Source organism: Patella vulgata, chromosome 6, assembly GCF_932274485.2.
Source record: "Patella vulgata chromosome 6, xgPatVulg1.2, whole genome shotgun sequence".
NCBI lineage: Eukaryota > Metazoa > Mollusca > Gastropoda > Patellidae > Patella > Patella vulgata.
Window position 1 is genome coordinate 69,550,699 of NC_065884.2, and position 16,587 is coordinate 69,567,285.

The 16,587-nt window shown below is 35.8% G+C and overlaps 1 protein-coding gene across 2 annotated transcripts in view; it reads right to left on the bottom strand.

Annotated features, from left to right (window-relative positions):
• Positions 1-6,452: 6,452 nt before the first annotated feature.
• The window catches only part of LOC126824022 (sodium-dependent dopamine transporter), a 90,039-nt gene continuing 79,904 nt past the window's right edge, over positions 6,453-16,587 (bottom strand). For both annotated transcript variants that reach the window (XM_050553125.2, XM_050553124.2), the window contains exons 11-15: positions 10,761-10,889; positions 10,129-10,228; positions 8,703-8,803; positions 8,071-8,238; positions 6,453-7,187 (exon numbers count right to left, since the gene is read on the bottom strand). In XM_050553125.2, coding sequence (XP_050409082.1) covers positions 7,083-7,187; positions 8,071-8,238; positions 8,703-8,803; positions 10,129-10,228; positions 10,761-10,889 — 603 coding nt within the window. In that variant the 3' untranslated portion in view covers positions 6,453-7,082. The remainder of the gene's footprint in view (positions 7,188-8,070; positions 8,239-8,702; positions 8,804-10,128; positions 10,229-10,760; positions 10,890-16,587) is intronic.

Below are 16,587 nucleotides of genomic sequence, written 5' to 3' on the forward strand. Positions count from 1 at the left end.
TTATTTATTGCGCATGCTATCCAAATAAGAACATGATATCACCGTTTGACATGACTTGTGGAATATGTCTAGCCTCATTCTTTGAGCACCTTGTTACAAATGGCGCTGAAACGCATTATGGTACACGATTCGTGTACCAATGGTAAAATGTTTATTTTGTCTTAAATATTGGATATCAGAAGCCCATCTTTTCCAGGTAAGATCACAACACCAATGCTGATTTAAATTGCAAAAAAATTGTGTTTTCAATGTCGAAGATTTTGGATGATATTGAATTACGAACTTAGCTACTTTAAGTTCTTAAACTTGATTATACCGTTGTGACGGTTATGTCGGTGATAAGGAGTTTTAATTATCCCAAACATACTGTCCCAAGCATACTGTACTGCCGTATAATTACAGTTTAGCCCTGTCTATCCCACACACATGTTTGGGTGGGTCGAAAAACCGAGGTCGAGTGTACACATTAGCGTGCTGGGCCCTTATTCACGAAAACTTAAACTAAGTTACAACCGAAATTTTAAGAAATACTGCAACTTCATTGGATATATGCAAATTGATTTTACTGGTCAGCCAATCGAATTGCAGTATTTCTTAAAATTTCGATTGTATCTTAGTTTAAGTTTTCGTGAATAAGGGCCCAGGTAAAAACTCCCTTGGCAGTTGGAATTGCCACTGTCTGGGAAAACAACCCCTCGTCATTAGCACACTGTATAGCGTAAACCCGTCTTCATTATTCCTCGTCATTAGCACACTATATAGAATAAACCTGTCTTCATTATCCCTCGTCATTATCCCAGTCGGAGCAGAAAATTAGGACGTTAAACGCTATTTCATTTCATATCTCACACCAATTGCCTGGAAGGGGGTTTCGTGGCCGAATGGTTAGCACGGGCGCGCTGTATCATAAGGCCTGTCATTGAGTAAACTGGCGTGGTTTCGAATCCCCGATTGTACGTGACAAGGAGTAGGGTCGCGGGTCCAACCTCGTGGGTTTGCTCCGGGTCCTTTCGGTTTCCTCCCACTGCCAAAAGACCCCTACACGCAAGCGAATTATTGCCTGGCGTTATGAGTGATGAACGTGAGCATGTGTCACCGTGGTAAAACTGTTGCATCCAACATCAAAATCCAACCCATTACAGAAAATATCAACAAAACTCACCTACATCTTTAACTGTTTATCACATCAGATGGAATTCGATATAAGAGTAGGCCATAGTGCCGCTGCCCGGGCAAAATGTCCCTAATTCCAACCCATTACAGAAAATATCAACAAATCTCACCTACATATTTATGTGTTTATCACATCAGTTGGAATTCCCGTGTACACATTGGCATGTACGTAAAAGAACTCTTGGCAGTTGGAATTCGATATAAGAGTAGGCCATAGTGCTGCTGCCCGGGCAAAATCTCCCTCATAGCACACTGCATGGCGTATGCCCGTCTTGATTAGCCCAGTTCGGAGCAGAACAGTAGGACGTTAAACCCCGTTTCATTACATTTTTTTTTGTTTATCATATTTGACTCTATACCGTGCTGTATTGATACGTTGGCTGTCAGTTCAACAATCTGAGACCCATTTGAGTCTATAGACCGGTTGGCATGTGATTGTCGGTGGCTAATGGAGGTCACGATTACCTCTAGACTTTGGTAGCGATCGTTGACTTTCAGAGAACATTTAAAGACTGTTTTGAAATGACATTTAAGAGAAACGTTTTTAATGGTCTATCAAATCACTCGACATCGGCTAGTCCTGTTCATATTTGTTAAATATGACGTGCATTGTCATTTTATTTCCACACAGCACCACACACAAATCCCTACAGACCATCAAACACAAACCCACACCCACACCATCACACGCACACACATAAGAAATCCCACACCAGCACACACAATCCCACACAGCACCATACACAAACTCACACTCGCACCATCAAACACAAACCCACACACACCCTTACCCCCCCACACACACACCCACACCCACACCCACACACACGCACACACACAAGAAAACACACACCACAGTATTACTCAAACCTCCACATCATCACACAGACTCCACACACCATCACCCCCCCCCCCCCAACCACACACACACCTTCGAAAACAAACAACCGCATACAAACTTACAAGAAAAATAAAGCCCACCGACAAGCACCCAAACCGCCATCACAAATAAACTAAAAACGAAAGTAAAACCGGAGATTAATCTACCTGGTATTTTATTGACTGATATTATCTAGTACAAAAAGTAATAAACACATCTAACATGACAATATAATCTGATAAACTCTCTACATTATAATAATAATAATAATCATTATATACATTAATATACCTTATTTACATCACATCTTAATCACTTTATCTTTACCAGTTCAAACTCTTACATCAGTTACCTCATCCCTGTCACCGTGTCTTTGGAGCAATCTCATTAAAATACAGATCTATATTTCGTTTCGTTTTTTTTATACTTTCGATGGCCTCTACTACATGAATATCTGATCAGTTGTAGAGGGGGTTTGCGTCAGGGCTCACATGAGTGGCTTTTGACCTTATGACGTCAGACATTTGATTAACCAATCAGCATGATGTTTCTAGTAGGATACCCACAGAACTCGCTGCAACAGAAAGTTCCATTGGCTAATCCCCCAAACCAACCAGAACGCGGGTTACATAACAACTAGTGTAGTAAAGAGAAGTAAAACGAAATTTTGAACTATAAAAAACGAAACGAAACTGGATTTGTGTTTTAATCAGATTGTTTTTTGGAGTTAGTTTGATCTTATTCAATACCAGGTTAAATTGTTATAAATGATTTGTTTTGGCTAGAAACTCCCTTGCCATGGAAACTCCAGTGACATCTCCCTCCCTCTCCCCTGGTAACGATCACGTGATATTAAAGTAATTTGTATTGTATGACCAGAACAAGTATAAGTTGTTATTATTATATAAATCTTATATGATATTGCAATTGTAGGATTTATAATATACACTGTAATCATTTATAGACATTGTTATTATTTATTAAGATTGTTATAATTGATAGACATGGCATTGTTATAATCGATAGACATTGTTATTATTTATTAAGATTGTTTTCATTTATAGACATTGACATAATTTATAGACATTGTTATCATTGATATACATTATTATCATTTATAGACATTGTTATAATTGATAGACATTGTTATCTATTACTAACTCTTTTGTTATCATGTATTGACATTGTTATCTTGTATATACATTATTATCATGTATTGACACTGTTATCATTGATAGACATTGTCATCATTGAAAGACATTGTTATCATTGATAGACAGTGTTATCACTTATTAAGATTGTTATCACTTATTGACATTGTTATAATTTACTGACACAATTATCATTTATTGATACAATTATCATCTATAGAAATTGTTATCATCTATAGACATTGTTATCATTTATTAACATAGTTATAATTTATTACGATTGTTATCATTGATAGACATTAGTTTCATTTATTAAGATTATTATCATTGACGGTGTTATCATTTACTGACATTATTACCATATACTGACATTTATTAAAATTGCTATCATTTATAGACATTATAAAGTTATAATCACCTACATATGTTACCGTATGATAACTTGTCACATTACGTAGACATGGTAACGGTTATTCAAATAACTATAGCAAATATTCCAAAATATCCAAGACTGATGGAAAGATCTTCACTTATATGCAATTACCGTGACAACTGGACAATAATTCATTCTGTCATACAACTATAATACACACATAACTAGTACATTTCCTATTATATTTAAAACATATAAAATAACTACAGTTATTTCATGTAGGCTACCCGTAAATACAACTCGGGATAGCGGTGAAACAAAAGATACACATAACAGTAACAATTATTATCAACATATCCGGGCAACCCCACTTCTCTCTACGGCGTTATCGTTCACACATAACAATAACATTTATTACCTATATATCCGGGCAACCCCACTTCTCCTCCCTACGGCGTTATCGTTCACAACCTCTGGTCATAAAGCTTGCATCAACTCTTATATTTCTAGACAACTAACTACGGTGACCGTAGTGTTCGAGTCGTAAGGGCAGGGAACTCTCAACGTGAATATATCATGTTCGAATCCCGATGTAGGCAGAGAAGAACCATGGTTGTTTCAAGCCCGGGTCATACCGAGTAGAAAAGGTTTGCTAAGTCGTTCTGATGGTATAAAAACAAACGATTATAAGAATAGACGGAAACGCCACACTCCACGTGACCATGGGTCAAATAACCACGTGCCAGTTTCAAAATAATAGATATCGAAGTAACATTTAAATTCATTCCTATCCTTTCTAAAAATAACGTGTATCCATCCAATTATAGTCCACTATTGAAAGATAAATATATTGCCTTTTTGTGACATAAATAGCTTTTTTTTACTGACCGCTTGTTAAGAACGCCATGAAGGTGTCAACGAACCAGTATCATCCACTGACAGGCGGTAGGCCTACTATTAATATTTCGCTACGCAACGATATGTAATACCACCCTGCTAAATGACATATCAATGTGATTAGTACCCAGCAATGCTATTAATTTAATTCGGAGCTTTGTCAAATGACGTAAGCTTAAACCAAATGACGTAAGCTTAAACCAAATGCAATGGACCCAAATGACATAGTAGTTGTACGCATGAAATACCCATTGATTGGTCATTTTAATACACGCGTCGGCGACATGTCCAAACTCTAGGGGGTACTCGATTAAACGTTCCGGAATTTAATTCTCTCAATCCCAAAAATAGTGACAATCGAGTGAAACGGGGTATTTCCGGCTACAACGCATGCGTCGACTGAATAAGAAACTATCTCAACCGAAACATATTGGTTGTGTTTAATTACGTCACGATTCTACTCACACCACCTCCGTTGTTGGGACTGACAGAACTGTGACAGAACTGAATTCCGCGTCACTCGATTGCAATTCTATCAATTCGGGACGTTCCGGACTGACAATCGAGTATCCCCTAGTTTTCCGTGGTAGATGCACACTGGTTGGTCGTTTCTTGACAACAGATATAGGACGGTTTTACCTTGACTACCCGAACTTGGTGAACAATACCAACCGGTGGAAAACCCACAATGTTGACCTATATAATTATTATTAAACAATTTGACCTATATAGTTATTATTAATCAACATACACTGTCATAACTAATTACAATACACGAAATACAAAATACAAGCTCTAAGTTACGTATATAAATTACAAAAATACAAACATGTGAATTGCGATTCGAGCATAGAAAAAATGCACAATATTATAAATGTAATGTCCAAATATAACACTAGATATTTGACATTGTAAATGTAGTGTCTGGGTATATCACTAATTATGTAACATTGTAAATGCAATGTTTGGGTATACTACTAATTATGTGACATTGTAAATGTAGTGTCTGTGTATATCACTAATTATGTAACATTGTAAATGTAATGTTTGGGTATACTACTAATTATGTAATATTGTAAATGTAATGTTTGGGTATACTACTAATTATGTAAATTTGTAATTGTAATGTCTGAGTATACAGCTAATTATGTAACATTGTAAATGTAATGTTTGGGTATATTTCTAATTATGTAACATTGTAAATGTAATGTTTGGGTATACTACTAATTATGTTAAATTGTAATTGTAATGTCTGGGTATACAGCCAATTATGTAACATTGTAAATGCAATGTTTGGGTATAGTGTTGAGATAGTTTCTTAGTATTTTGATCTTTTGGGTGTTAACATTGTTCTGTTGGCTCATATAAAGTTCCCGTGACCTATTTTCTCAAATCAAGCGTGAGTAACAAAAGAAATGTATGGCCAAATGAACCTAATAAATAAAATGAGAATTTACTTATGTAATCCTACCATTTGATTTGGTTTGCCAACAAATATATTTTTTTCTTGGTAGATTATATATGTTTTACAATGGATGGTACCATAGGAATTCAAACATGGCATCAACGCAGCCATCTTGGAATTGTGACGTCATACCAAAAATCGAACTCAAATTGATAGCCAACTGTCTCAATTATAAGCATGCCCGGTTTCATATCGATCGATTTGACAGACCATTAGGTATTTGTAAAGAACATCATCCAAAGAAGAAGTAGATTACCATGTTATGGAATCAAATTCCTGCTTCCAAAAATATACGTATTGTTTATTGTATGTTTAAATTCATTATTAGTTCCACTTATGCCTAAACAGATCAAGAGGTTGCTATTTATTTCTACACCACGCAAGCACACGTACGTTTTTGTTTTCCAGAGATTTATGTGACCCTGCTAATCAATAATGTAGTCTGCCCTCCCCTCCCCCCCCCCCCCCCCAAGCGATTCTTCCCACCCCCAGATGAAAAGATATCAATGTATTTGTGTATATTTATAAAGCTATTTACACAGCACACGTGAATTAAATCTATAATACAGATTGTACATATTATTATTAACGAAGCATGATATCAGTGGGCCTAACTAAGGCACATGCGCACCCGTGGCTATAGAAACACACAAAAAACAAAACAATAATGTTGCTACATATTCAACACTATTGCATTAATTACTAAATTGCTTCTTTGTACGTGCATACAATTAAAGTTCTCATACTACCAGTCACTAATATGTTTCACGAATAAAAACTGTCATTTAACACAATGACTATCTTTCCAAGACGTGTCCATCTTGCGAAGTCACATTTTTTTTTATCTTTCTCGACGCCATCTTTAGTCTTTAGTTTCTGACGTCATAAAATCCAAATTTACATAATGTTTTTTTTTATCTCCAATCTAATAATTATCTAATTGTTCACAAAATCTAGACTAACAGAAAAGGTGTTCTTCTGTTTTATCTTTTATCAAAATGGCGACTAACGTACTTTTCAAAATGGCGAAGTTCAATTAAGTTTTCGGACTTCCGGTGGTAACCAGCAATTATTATGTCAACATCACGTGTTCAGTTTATTTGGCCTTTGAATTTCACGTGCATTTTCCGTCGCTTATATCCATTATACATGATCTCCGACATTATTTTCATTGACTTTAATGGTGTTGATACTTTTCCGTATCTTGGCTTCACGGTTATTCTGTGGAGTGAGGAGGAATGACAAACGCTGAAACACAAAGTACAAACAAAATTTACTTTCTCTGGCCAATCACATTGCCATATGAAACACGAAATTCTCTAAATAAATGAAATGGGGTTTAAAGTTACAATTTCATATTCTTAAGTTATATTTTGAAAATGTATTAAAATAAAGCCCTAAAATAGATGGTATCTATAAACAGTCCTACCTTGTTAAAGAATAATCCTATTCATCCTATAATTCACTATTGCCAGTTGAGAAATTGGCAAAAATATAATTTTCAACTTCAAATTCAAAGGTTTGAAGATAGCTATTCCATGGTGGGGAATAGGAAAACAAGGGAGGTAATTTTGAGGTAATTGTGTTATTATTTTCGGTGTGAAGATTTTTAAGTGTGAGAAAGATAACCTATGATCGTATAATAGTGAGTTGACAACCTATTGAGCAAAAGACATAGAAATAATTATGTTTTGACTTTCTTAGAAAATATGAAATTGTAACTTTAACGTCCTACTTTTGCGCATAAAACTGGTTATACGGTGTATATAATGTGCTCGGCGCGGCGCTATGACCCACCTTTATTTCGATTCTTCAACCTAATGTTATAAAACAGCAGCCCGGTTTGTCGCCTCATCCTAACGACTAGATGCGTGTCCTTGTAAGGGAACTGTCACCGCTAACAGCGTGGATCATACCCCGAGGCATCCTGGTTTCTGACACAGAACAATAACCACAGGAAAACCAATTCTCGAAATGCATCCATCACGGGTTGAAACACCATATGACGATTTACACTGAGAGGGAGTTTGAGGTTTCTTTTATAACGTTAATCACAGGGCGAGTACAGTTATCTCCCTTACAGCAGAATTTCTAATTCGATACAAATGGTTCAATAGTTGAATATTCATACCTGCATTAATGTGCCCTTGGCTGTAATGATACTATATATAGCAAAGCCCGGTATACACAATATGGAGGATAGTGCTATAGCCCAACCAATCAAACTGGCTGATAACGGGTAGGTATAATCATCATAGGTTAATGGCGTATAGTGAACAAGTCCAAATATCATAATAGTCTGAAATAAAAATACAAAATCAAAACGTATATAACCAATACAAACACAACCATGCTGTTTCGTCCACTAAAGTTGGTTCTGATTCCCAGACAATGTGATTTCATAACCATTCGGTGACTTGTATTCCGTTTAATTGAGTCGTGTTTTGTTGTGAGTCAATTACTAAATTCCGCTTATTATTCAAATGAAATCCAGGGGAACTTTGTTTTAATGCTATTGTTGGCACTTCTTGGCAAAACCCAGTGCTATGGTAAGAGATAAAGCAACTACTTAAGACTAAACGACCAGATTCTTCGAAACCCTCTATTCTCTGTCCTGTAACAAGACATGTCTGGTCCTCATTTAAAACTTATAAATGGAATTGAAAAGATTTTAAAAATCTATTGACTGATAATAATTGTGGTCTGAAATCTCCAGCAAAAATCCATAACCCAATTTTTCCTAGAAGAAGTGATTATACATACCATAAGAAATATTGGAGCTACGAACTTCCAGCACCACATCCAATAACGTCCTGGCTTGTGACCAATCATAACTTCAATATCTTCAGCGAATTTTTCAGCACCTTTAAAAAAGAACAGCCATTGGCGAACAAATCTAGTGAAGAAGTCGCCAAAAGGGACATCTTGTATAAAATAGTATGCCTGGTGTACGACACCCACCTCCCCAAAAGCATATAGGAGAAATGTAAGATGTATTTCCATAATAGTAGATAATTCTGTGTGGAAAGCTTTTCGAATCCTATCAATCTGATTACTACACAGATCCTATTTCGTTTCGTTTTTTATAGTTCAAAATTTCGTTTTATAACCAGCGTTCTGGTTAATGTGAGGAATTAGCCAAAGAAATGGTATGTTACAGCGAATTCTTGTCGCGCGGTGCACGGAACTGTGGGTAAACAACTAGAAACGTCAGCGCTGACGTCATAGGTCACAAGCCGCATGTATGACCTTGACACGACCTTATAGTACAACTTGTCAGATCTTCATTGAAAGTATAAAAAAACCGATCTGTATTTAATCCGATTGTAATCCTTTACGCTAGCTCAAACACTAGGAAGTCTCGGAGAAAAATCATTGGGGGGGGGGCGTCTTGGCGTCCCCATGTCAGTGGTGCAAACCGGAATAAAAAAAATTGAAATGGGTTCAAAGTAGCTAAGTCTTGAACTCAATATCATTCAAAGTCTTCGAGATTGAAAACACGAATTAGTTATCAATTTAAATCAACTCTGATGTTGTGATCTTACCGGGAAAAGATGGGCGTCTGATATCCAATGTTTAAGACAAAATAAACATTTTACCATTGATACACGAATTGTTTCAGCGCCATTTGTAACAAGGGAATCGAAGAACATTGTGGCCCATTAGCGATTTAGCTCCTTTAACGGCCTATAATTCTCTACCGACACGGGTAATGCCCCGGGCATACACCATACATCGTGTTTAAACGTTTTTCGAATTCAAAGTGTGAAGGGTTCTTATATGTCACATCAGAATGATTAGATGTTTTGCCTTGCCAATCACTCCGTCCTGGACCACCGACAAATCCAAAAGAACTTTCTCGGCCAACTTCTTTATAGAACCGGGCCGCGTGGATAGCGAGCTTCATTCGCCCCGTGGAATATGTATCCATTTCTTCAACATCAGAAACAATAGATGAAAGCCTAAAGTGTTTTTGGTATATGTCAAAATGATGATAGTATTATCAAGATATCTCAAATTAACAGGGTTATTTCTCCTGAAACACCCTCAAAATACGAAAATTCATTAATAATGTTTCAATAAGAGTTCCAGGTGACTGGATGTCGCTAATGACAATGGTTGTAGGCGGTCAGGTGCGTCCAGACGATAGCACAAACCAATCTGTAATAATATAAAAAGTGAATTTTACCATAAGCCCAGGAGACAACCATTGCCTCAAAAAACACGGCAAACAAAATGGAGTATCCCGCAGCAAAACGTTCCATTAGATTAACGACGTACACGCCACCCTGAAATAATAAGGTCACTGTATATAACATAATGACAGAATAATTCGCACAGAGACAGAATTTATTATCATACAGAGACAGAAAGAATGAAATGGGGTTCAACGCCCTACCGTTCTGTTCCGATTGGGCTAATGAATACGGTATAAGCCATACAGTGTGTTATGAGGGGAATTTGGTCCGGACACAATACTGAATTCCAACCGTCAAGGGCTGTTTTGGGTGTACACGGAACCTAGGTTTTTCGTCCGATTCGAACGGTTAGATACTGTTCCACGACAGGGCATCGGCCCTGCGCCATTAACAAGGGGAAACCAGACTGAGAAAATCCGGCAAATTTCTCGGCCAATATGGGGATAAGACTCCAGACTTCCTGGTTAGTGAGCCAGTAGTTAAAGGTGTCATTACTCACTGAGCCACCGTGGGAAAGACAGTAGTTAAACGTGGTCTGCTCCGACCGGGATAATGAAGACGGATTCCACGTGGACATATAATTGTTTTAAAGATTCAACTTTTAACAATATTGTGATATTACCTGTGCCACACTAGCCAAACCAAACAGAAAGTAAATAGCGAAGAGAACAGCGACAAATATTTCCCGATGTTTTCTGAGAATCGGGAACTCGTCTCCTAAAGCTGTGATGATGGCTTCAGATCCTCCAAACTGAAACACAAAACAAATTATGAACATTCTATATTATGAACACGAGTCTAAGGTGCACATGAGTTAGTTAAGGGTGGTCAATGCAGTTGTCCATGAGGCGGGGGAAGTTACTCTAAAATTAATTCTCAATGATTTGGAAGTTCAGATTTCTGCTGTATTAAATATACATTATGGGAGATTCGATAAAGAATTGGCAGTTCTCACTACAATAGTTAAAAACTAGATAATGTAAAGGCAATTTGCTGAAAATTTCATTCAAATTGATGCACTATGAAACGAGAACTAAGCCTAGCCTCGATCATCATTACTAAAGTCAGTACGATAAACAGCATAGTCTCGATTATTCATTTAATCGTTAAATCGTGAAGGAAAGTTATGCAATAAATCGGCTTATAATCCACTAAAGATCACAGGCTAGCGATGCCATCTAGAGTTGATTATGGTCTGGATAAGTTAATTAATGTCTAATTAATAATTTAGAGAACATTTTAGGCCTAAAGAAAGACCTTCAATAGACAGATTTAGCTCTTGCATAATGTATGTTTAACTTAAACTCCTTTTTTCTGATTCATGGCGCCCTAGTAAAACAAACAAAAACTGAACTCCTTAAATAAACACTCAAATTGATTAAGTAACATTTAATTCAGAGAAACAGACAATTAACATATCAACCAGGCGGTGGCGAACAGGTGACTTTGTTGATGGCCCATCAGTCCGCCCACCGAGGGCCGGGCTTCGCACGCCCCGCCCCCTTTCTGAAAATCGGAATCCGCTCCTATCAACATTAGATTAAAATTAGCCATATGTACCACGTTTATTTCGTTTGCAGACGATGCCCAAGGTTGATAAAACTTCAATTTATTATACCTTTGTAAGGCAACCCTATACCGTGTTACTGCTCCTTGTGATCTTAACCACCCTCGTTGGGGTCCCTTCCTCCAACCTCCCCCTCCCCAAACCCCTCTTCACCTGCAGAAACGATTCGGTTAAATTTCATCATGGACCATGACACATATAGGTAAAATTGGTCAATTGTCTGAAACGAGTGTTGCGTTTATTTCTAATTTGCCTTGATACCATATTTATCATATATAGTTACCAGTATATTTATCTTATTACCTTGATACCATATATATTATATATAGTTAGCAGTATATTTATCTTATTGCCTTGATACCATATATATTATATATAGTTGGCAGTATATTTATCTTATTGCCTTGATACCATATATATTATATATAGTTAGCAGTATATTTATCTTATTACCTTTATACCATATATATTATATATAGTTAGCAGTATATTTATCTTATTGCCTTGATACCATATATATTATATATAGTTAGCAGTATATTTATCTTATTACCTTGATACAATATAAATTATATATAGTTAGTAGTATATTTATCTTATTGCCTTGATACCATATATATTATATATATAGTTAACAGTATATTACCTTGATACCAGATATATACATTTAGTAAAATTAATAAATAGAACCACGATCTGAACAGACAGTTAATTACATCAGGGAAGGTAAAACGATCTTTATTTGACTTTGAAGTATGCAGTAAGCGTCAACATCATCGATTTCACTTCAAGTCTCTTTCTTTAAATTTACATTTTTCAAACGGTACATGCGTACAGACGTCAATGGCTGGCTCCGTTCTCGGGATGAGCGTTCTTCCTAATGAATTGAAAATCAATTGGACTCCTTTTAAACTCAGATCGAAGTGAAGAGGTTTCTATAGAAAGTGTCAATCGGCGGTCGTTATAGACTTGAATAAAAAGCCATTACTCGGATCGATACCGGAAGTCATGAGATTTCCGAACTCTCGGTAGCTCCGAGATCTCAAGAAATACGTTGAATAGGGCCGGTTTCCGGTATGAACTAAAAGAGATTAACCGAAAAAATAAGCGAGAATAAATATGTTTTTTGTTTTTTTTAAAGCGGAGAATGGACTTCAACTTGAAGTTTTGTTCGTCCAATATTTAGTGGTACCTGTAGCAAGTAAGGGGAAGTGCTCGTACAATGACCTAATTAGGAATGGTTTACAAGTTGGCCATTGTCTTATTGTCTGTGGTATCAACATGGGAAGACGCGAACGTAAATACCTAGTACTAGTGATCATTGTCTTATTGTCTGTGGTATCAACCTGGGAAGACGCGAACGTAAATACCTAGTAGTAGTAGTAGCCCTTTGTCTTGTTGTCTGCGGTATCGACCTAGGATAATAGTAGTAGCCGCCATTTTCATCTATTTCGATCAATTAGTCTCATTTTTCTATGTCAATTTTACTTTGTTCATGAGAAACGAGGTTCACTAGATGATGATGATAATGACATTATATCGACAATTATGATCTTTAATATGGGGTTGAGTATCATAATGCCCTGACTGTAAATAACAGGCTGGTATTCAGTTTCTCAACACTACGAAAGAGGCGCATGCGCGGCAGAATACTCAATGCATCTAATTATGGCTACCCTCCTTACATTATCGACTACGAAAAACGTGCAGTGTGTCATGCACGAGACGGGTATGCTTTCTATAATGCCTCAAGATTCAGCACCTTCTGGATAACCTACGCACGTATTTAAATTTGGTTCGTTTAAAATTTTCACACAAACTTTGTCAGGCTAAACGAAACACGACAAAGCTCGGTCAACTAATCTTTAAGATGGGCTTGACAAAAAGGTCTTCTTTCCGTCAGACTTGACAACAAAATCTTCTTTCCGTCAGACTTGACAACAAAAATTGTCGAATCATGAAAGTACACTGTGAAGCAAGGGCTAGAACTACGGCTAGATATTTTTGTTATGGCCAACTCAATTTTCATCAATGTCGCTGACATGTAAATAAGATTAGGGTACGTGATTTTTGGCGAGATAATAGGGTAGGGCTAGGGCAATCTTTATGGCTAGGTCAAAGGTTAATGGGGTTTAACGTCCACACGACACAAACTAAGTCATTTCGGTACTATCATATTGTTTAATTTTATTTCAATAATTCGCTTGCGCGTAGGGGGTCTTTAGCAGTGGGAGGAAACCGGGGACCCGGAGAAAACCCACGAGGTTTGATAGGCGATCTATATTATATACTGGAGTCAGTTTCACCCAAGGTGGTCAAAACTTCCTACTGTTTGCTAAAGATATGATTTTTATGAAATAGATATTTTTGTCAATAGAATTGATATATTTCTTGTCAATAACTGTCGATTAAACAGATATCTTTAAAATATCTAATGAATCAAGAATTTTTAATTTTAAATTCATCATTTATTCATAAATAATACAAGTGACGATATTTAGCTGGTTTGTCCTGATCTACATGTGAATGGTTTGAAAACCACTCGAATAACTAACGTGCTTAATGGCAATTTATTGAACTTGGTGACTTCTGGAAACAAAATTGATTTGCACGAAAGTACAAAACAATTTTTCGCTCGCTGGAGTGTTTTAAAAGATTAAGGAATAATTGAATTCTATTTGGGTTGTATGGAGTATTTCGTACAATTTATCAATGACGTCTTTGTGATGGATCACCATTAGGTGAATTTATTGGACAAGAACAAAACTATTTCTTGTAGGGCGGGAATATATTGGACACGAACACAACTATTTCTTGTAGGTCAGCTAGTAGATGAACCTTGATCATTTAACGTCCTCTTCCACGATAGGGATATCGCAGACAGGAACATTGCTATACAGGGCGGTCGGATTAAGACCCATAGAGGCACTAAGCTCTTTAAATAATTTGGTGCCCCATATATATATATATATAAACCAAAATAAATTTGCATTTGTCAAAATGAGGTTTGTATACGTCATGCGTCATTATTAATTGTGACAAATTTAAAGCAGGTAACGTTAAGAAAAGAAAAAATATGAATGAAAGACTAATTAAAAATTCGTAATTAATTTTTAAATTAAGTATTTTAAAATTGTTATCTAACAAAGCAGAAATTATGTGGCACCCTCTATCTCATGATGCCCTAATCCATCCCTGTTGGTATATAACCGACAAGATCTAGTCAAGTCGGAGCTTACTCCTGTATATTGGAATATGATTTTACAATCTTTATATTTGCGGCCTCTTGCCATAATCGATAATCAATCTAATCGATAATAAGTTTAAATGATAAACAATTTTATCGATAGTATTTTTTTTTTTAAATAAATGATTTCATTAATAGAAAATTTAATATGGAACTATTTTAAGGTGGGAAGTTGTTCCTTTTATTAATAAAAAAATATAATGTTTGGTAGTTAATCATTAGAGGAGGCGAGAATATATGCTCATGAGATCTTGAATTTCAAACACCATTGTGATTGACACATCTTAATATTAAGGCCATACAATTTAATAATTTGTTTTACACTTGGAGTTACTATGAATATTTATTACTGCTATATATTCACAGTTATGCACCGATTGAGTGATCTGTCAATTATTTATTTGTTTATCAATTAAATTATTTATGAGTTAAAAGATTGATATATTAAATATTCATCGGCGTATTAAAATAGTTATTTATCAATGAAATATTTTATTTTAAAAAAAAATACTTTCGATAAGATTGTTTATCATTTAAATCTATTATCGATTAGATTGATTGTCAATTAAAGTGTTTATCAATTAGAATGTTTATCAATTAAAGTGTTTATCAATTAGAATGTTTATCAATTAAAGTGTTTATCAATTTAATTTATTTGATTAAATCATATAATAAATAAATTATTTATCAATTATATTTATAAAATAAATTAAATTTAAGTTCTGAAAATATAAATTTTAAAATGTGATGAACTCGGTACAGACTTGTTCTGTAGCTGACTGAAGTTTCTAAGATAGCAACAGATGACGCCATGAACTCTGTATGACGAAATAAGGATGTAGACGTTAGGATTCATCGATTGTAACATATTTTGGACGATACGTCTACCCCCGTGTTCGTCAAATTTTATACATTACAACTGGTGTTGTCTTCGCAACTCGAGATGTGGTTTGTAATGGATGCAATACTAATATTCTTTGTTCGTGATAACAAACAGTAGCGCTAGAGTTACGTTACGATAGTTTAACTATTTTCTTGTTATAGCGTTACGTTACCATAGTTTAACTGTTGTCTTGTTATAGCGTAACGTTACGATAGTTTAACAATTGTCTTGTCATAGCGTTACGTTACATTAGTTTATCGAATGTTTACCATCGCGTAACGTAACGTTAGCTATTGTTTGTCATCACTTTCCGTTACATTGGCTATAGTTTGTCATCACCTTACGTTACGATAGTTGAACTATTGTGTACCATCATGTTACTTTACGTTAGATATTGTTTATTTTCGATTTCCTGCACTGAACTCAAGATTGATTGTGTAATAATAACAACTACTTTGTTTGAACTTAACGATTGGTCTAACATCAACACCACTCTCTATCAAACGGGGTGCCTTTTAAACTGCAGCATACCAAGAGACTGCACAGGGTTACATTCCGGGGCATGTCTCCCCAACCCACCCCACCCCAAGACAACGTATAACGACATTAAGATTGAGTACCCAATACTGCTTTAAATTTGTTGAATATGTCCCTGTAAGATATCGTTGAGTGTGTGCCTTTAAAAAAATGTTACACGTGTTCCTTTAAACAGTGTTGCACGCGTTCCTGTGAACAGGATTGAATATATTCCA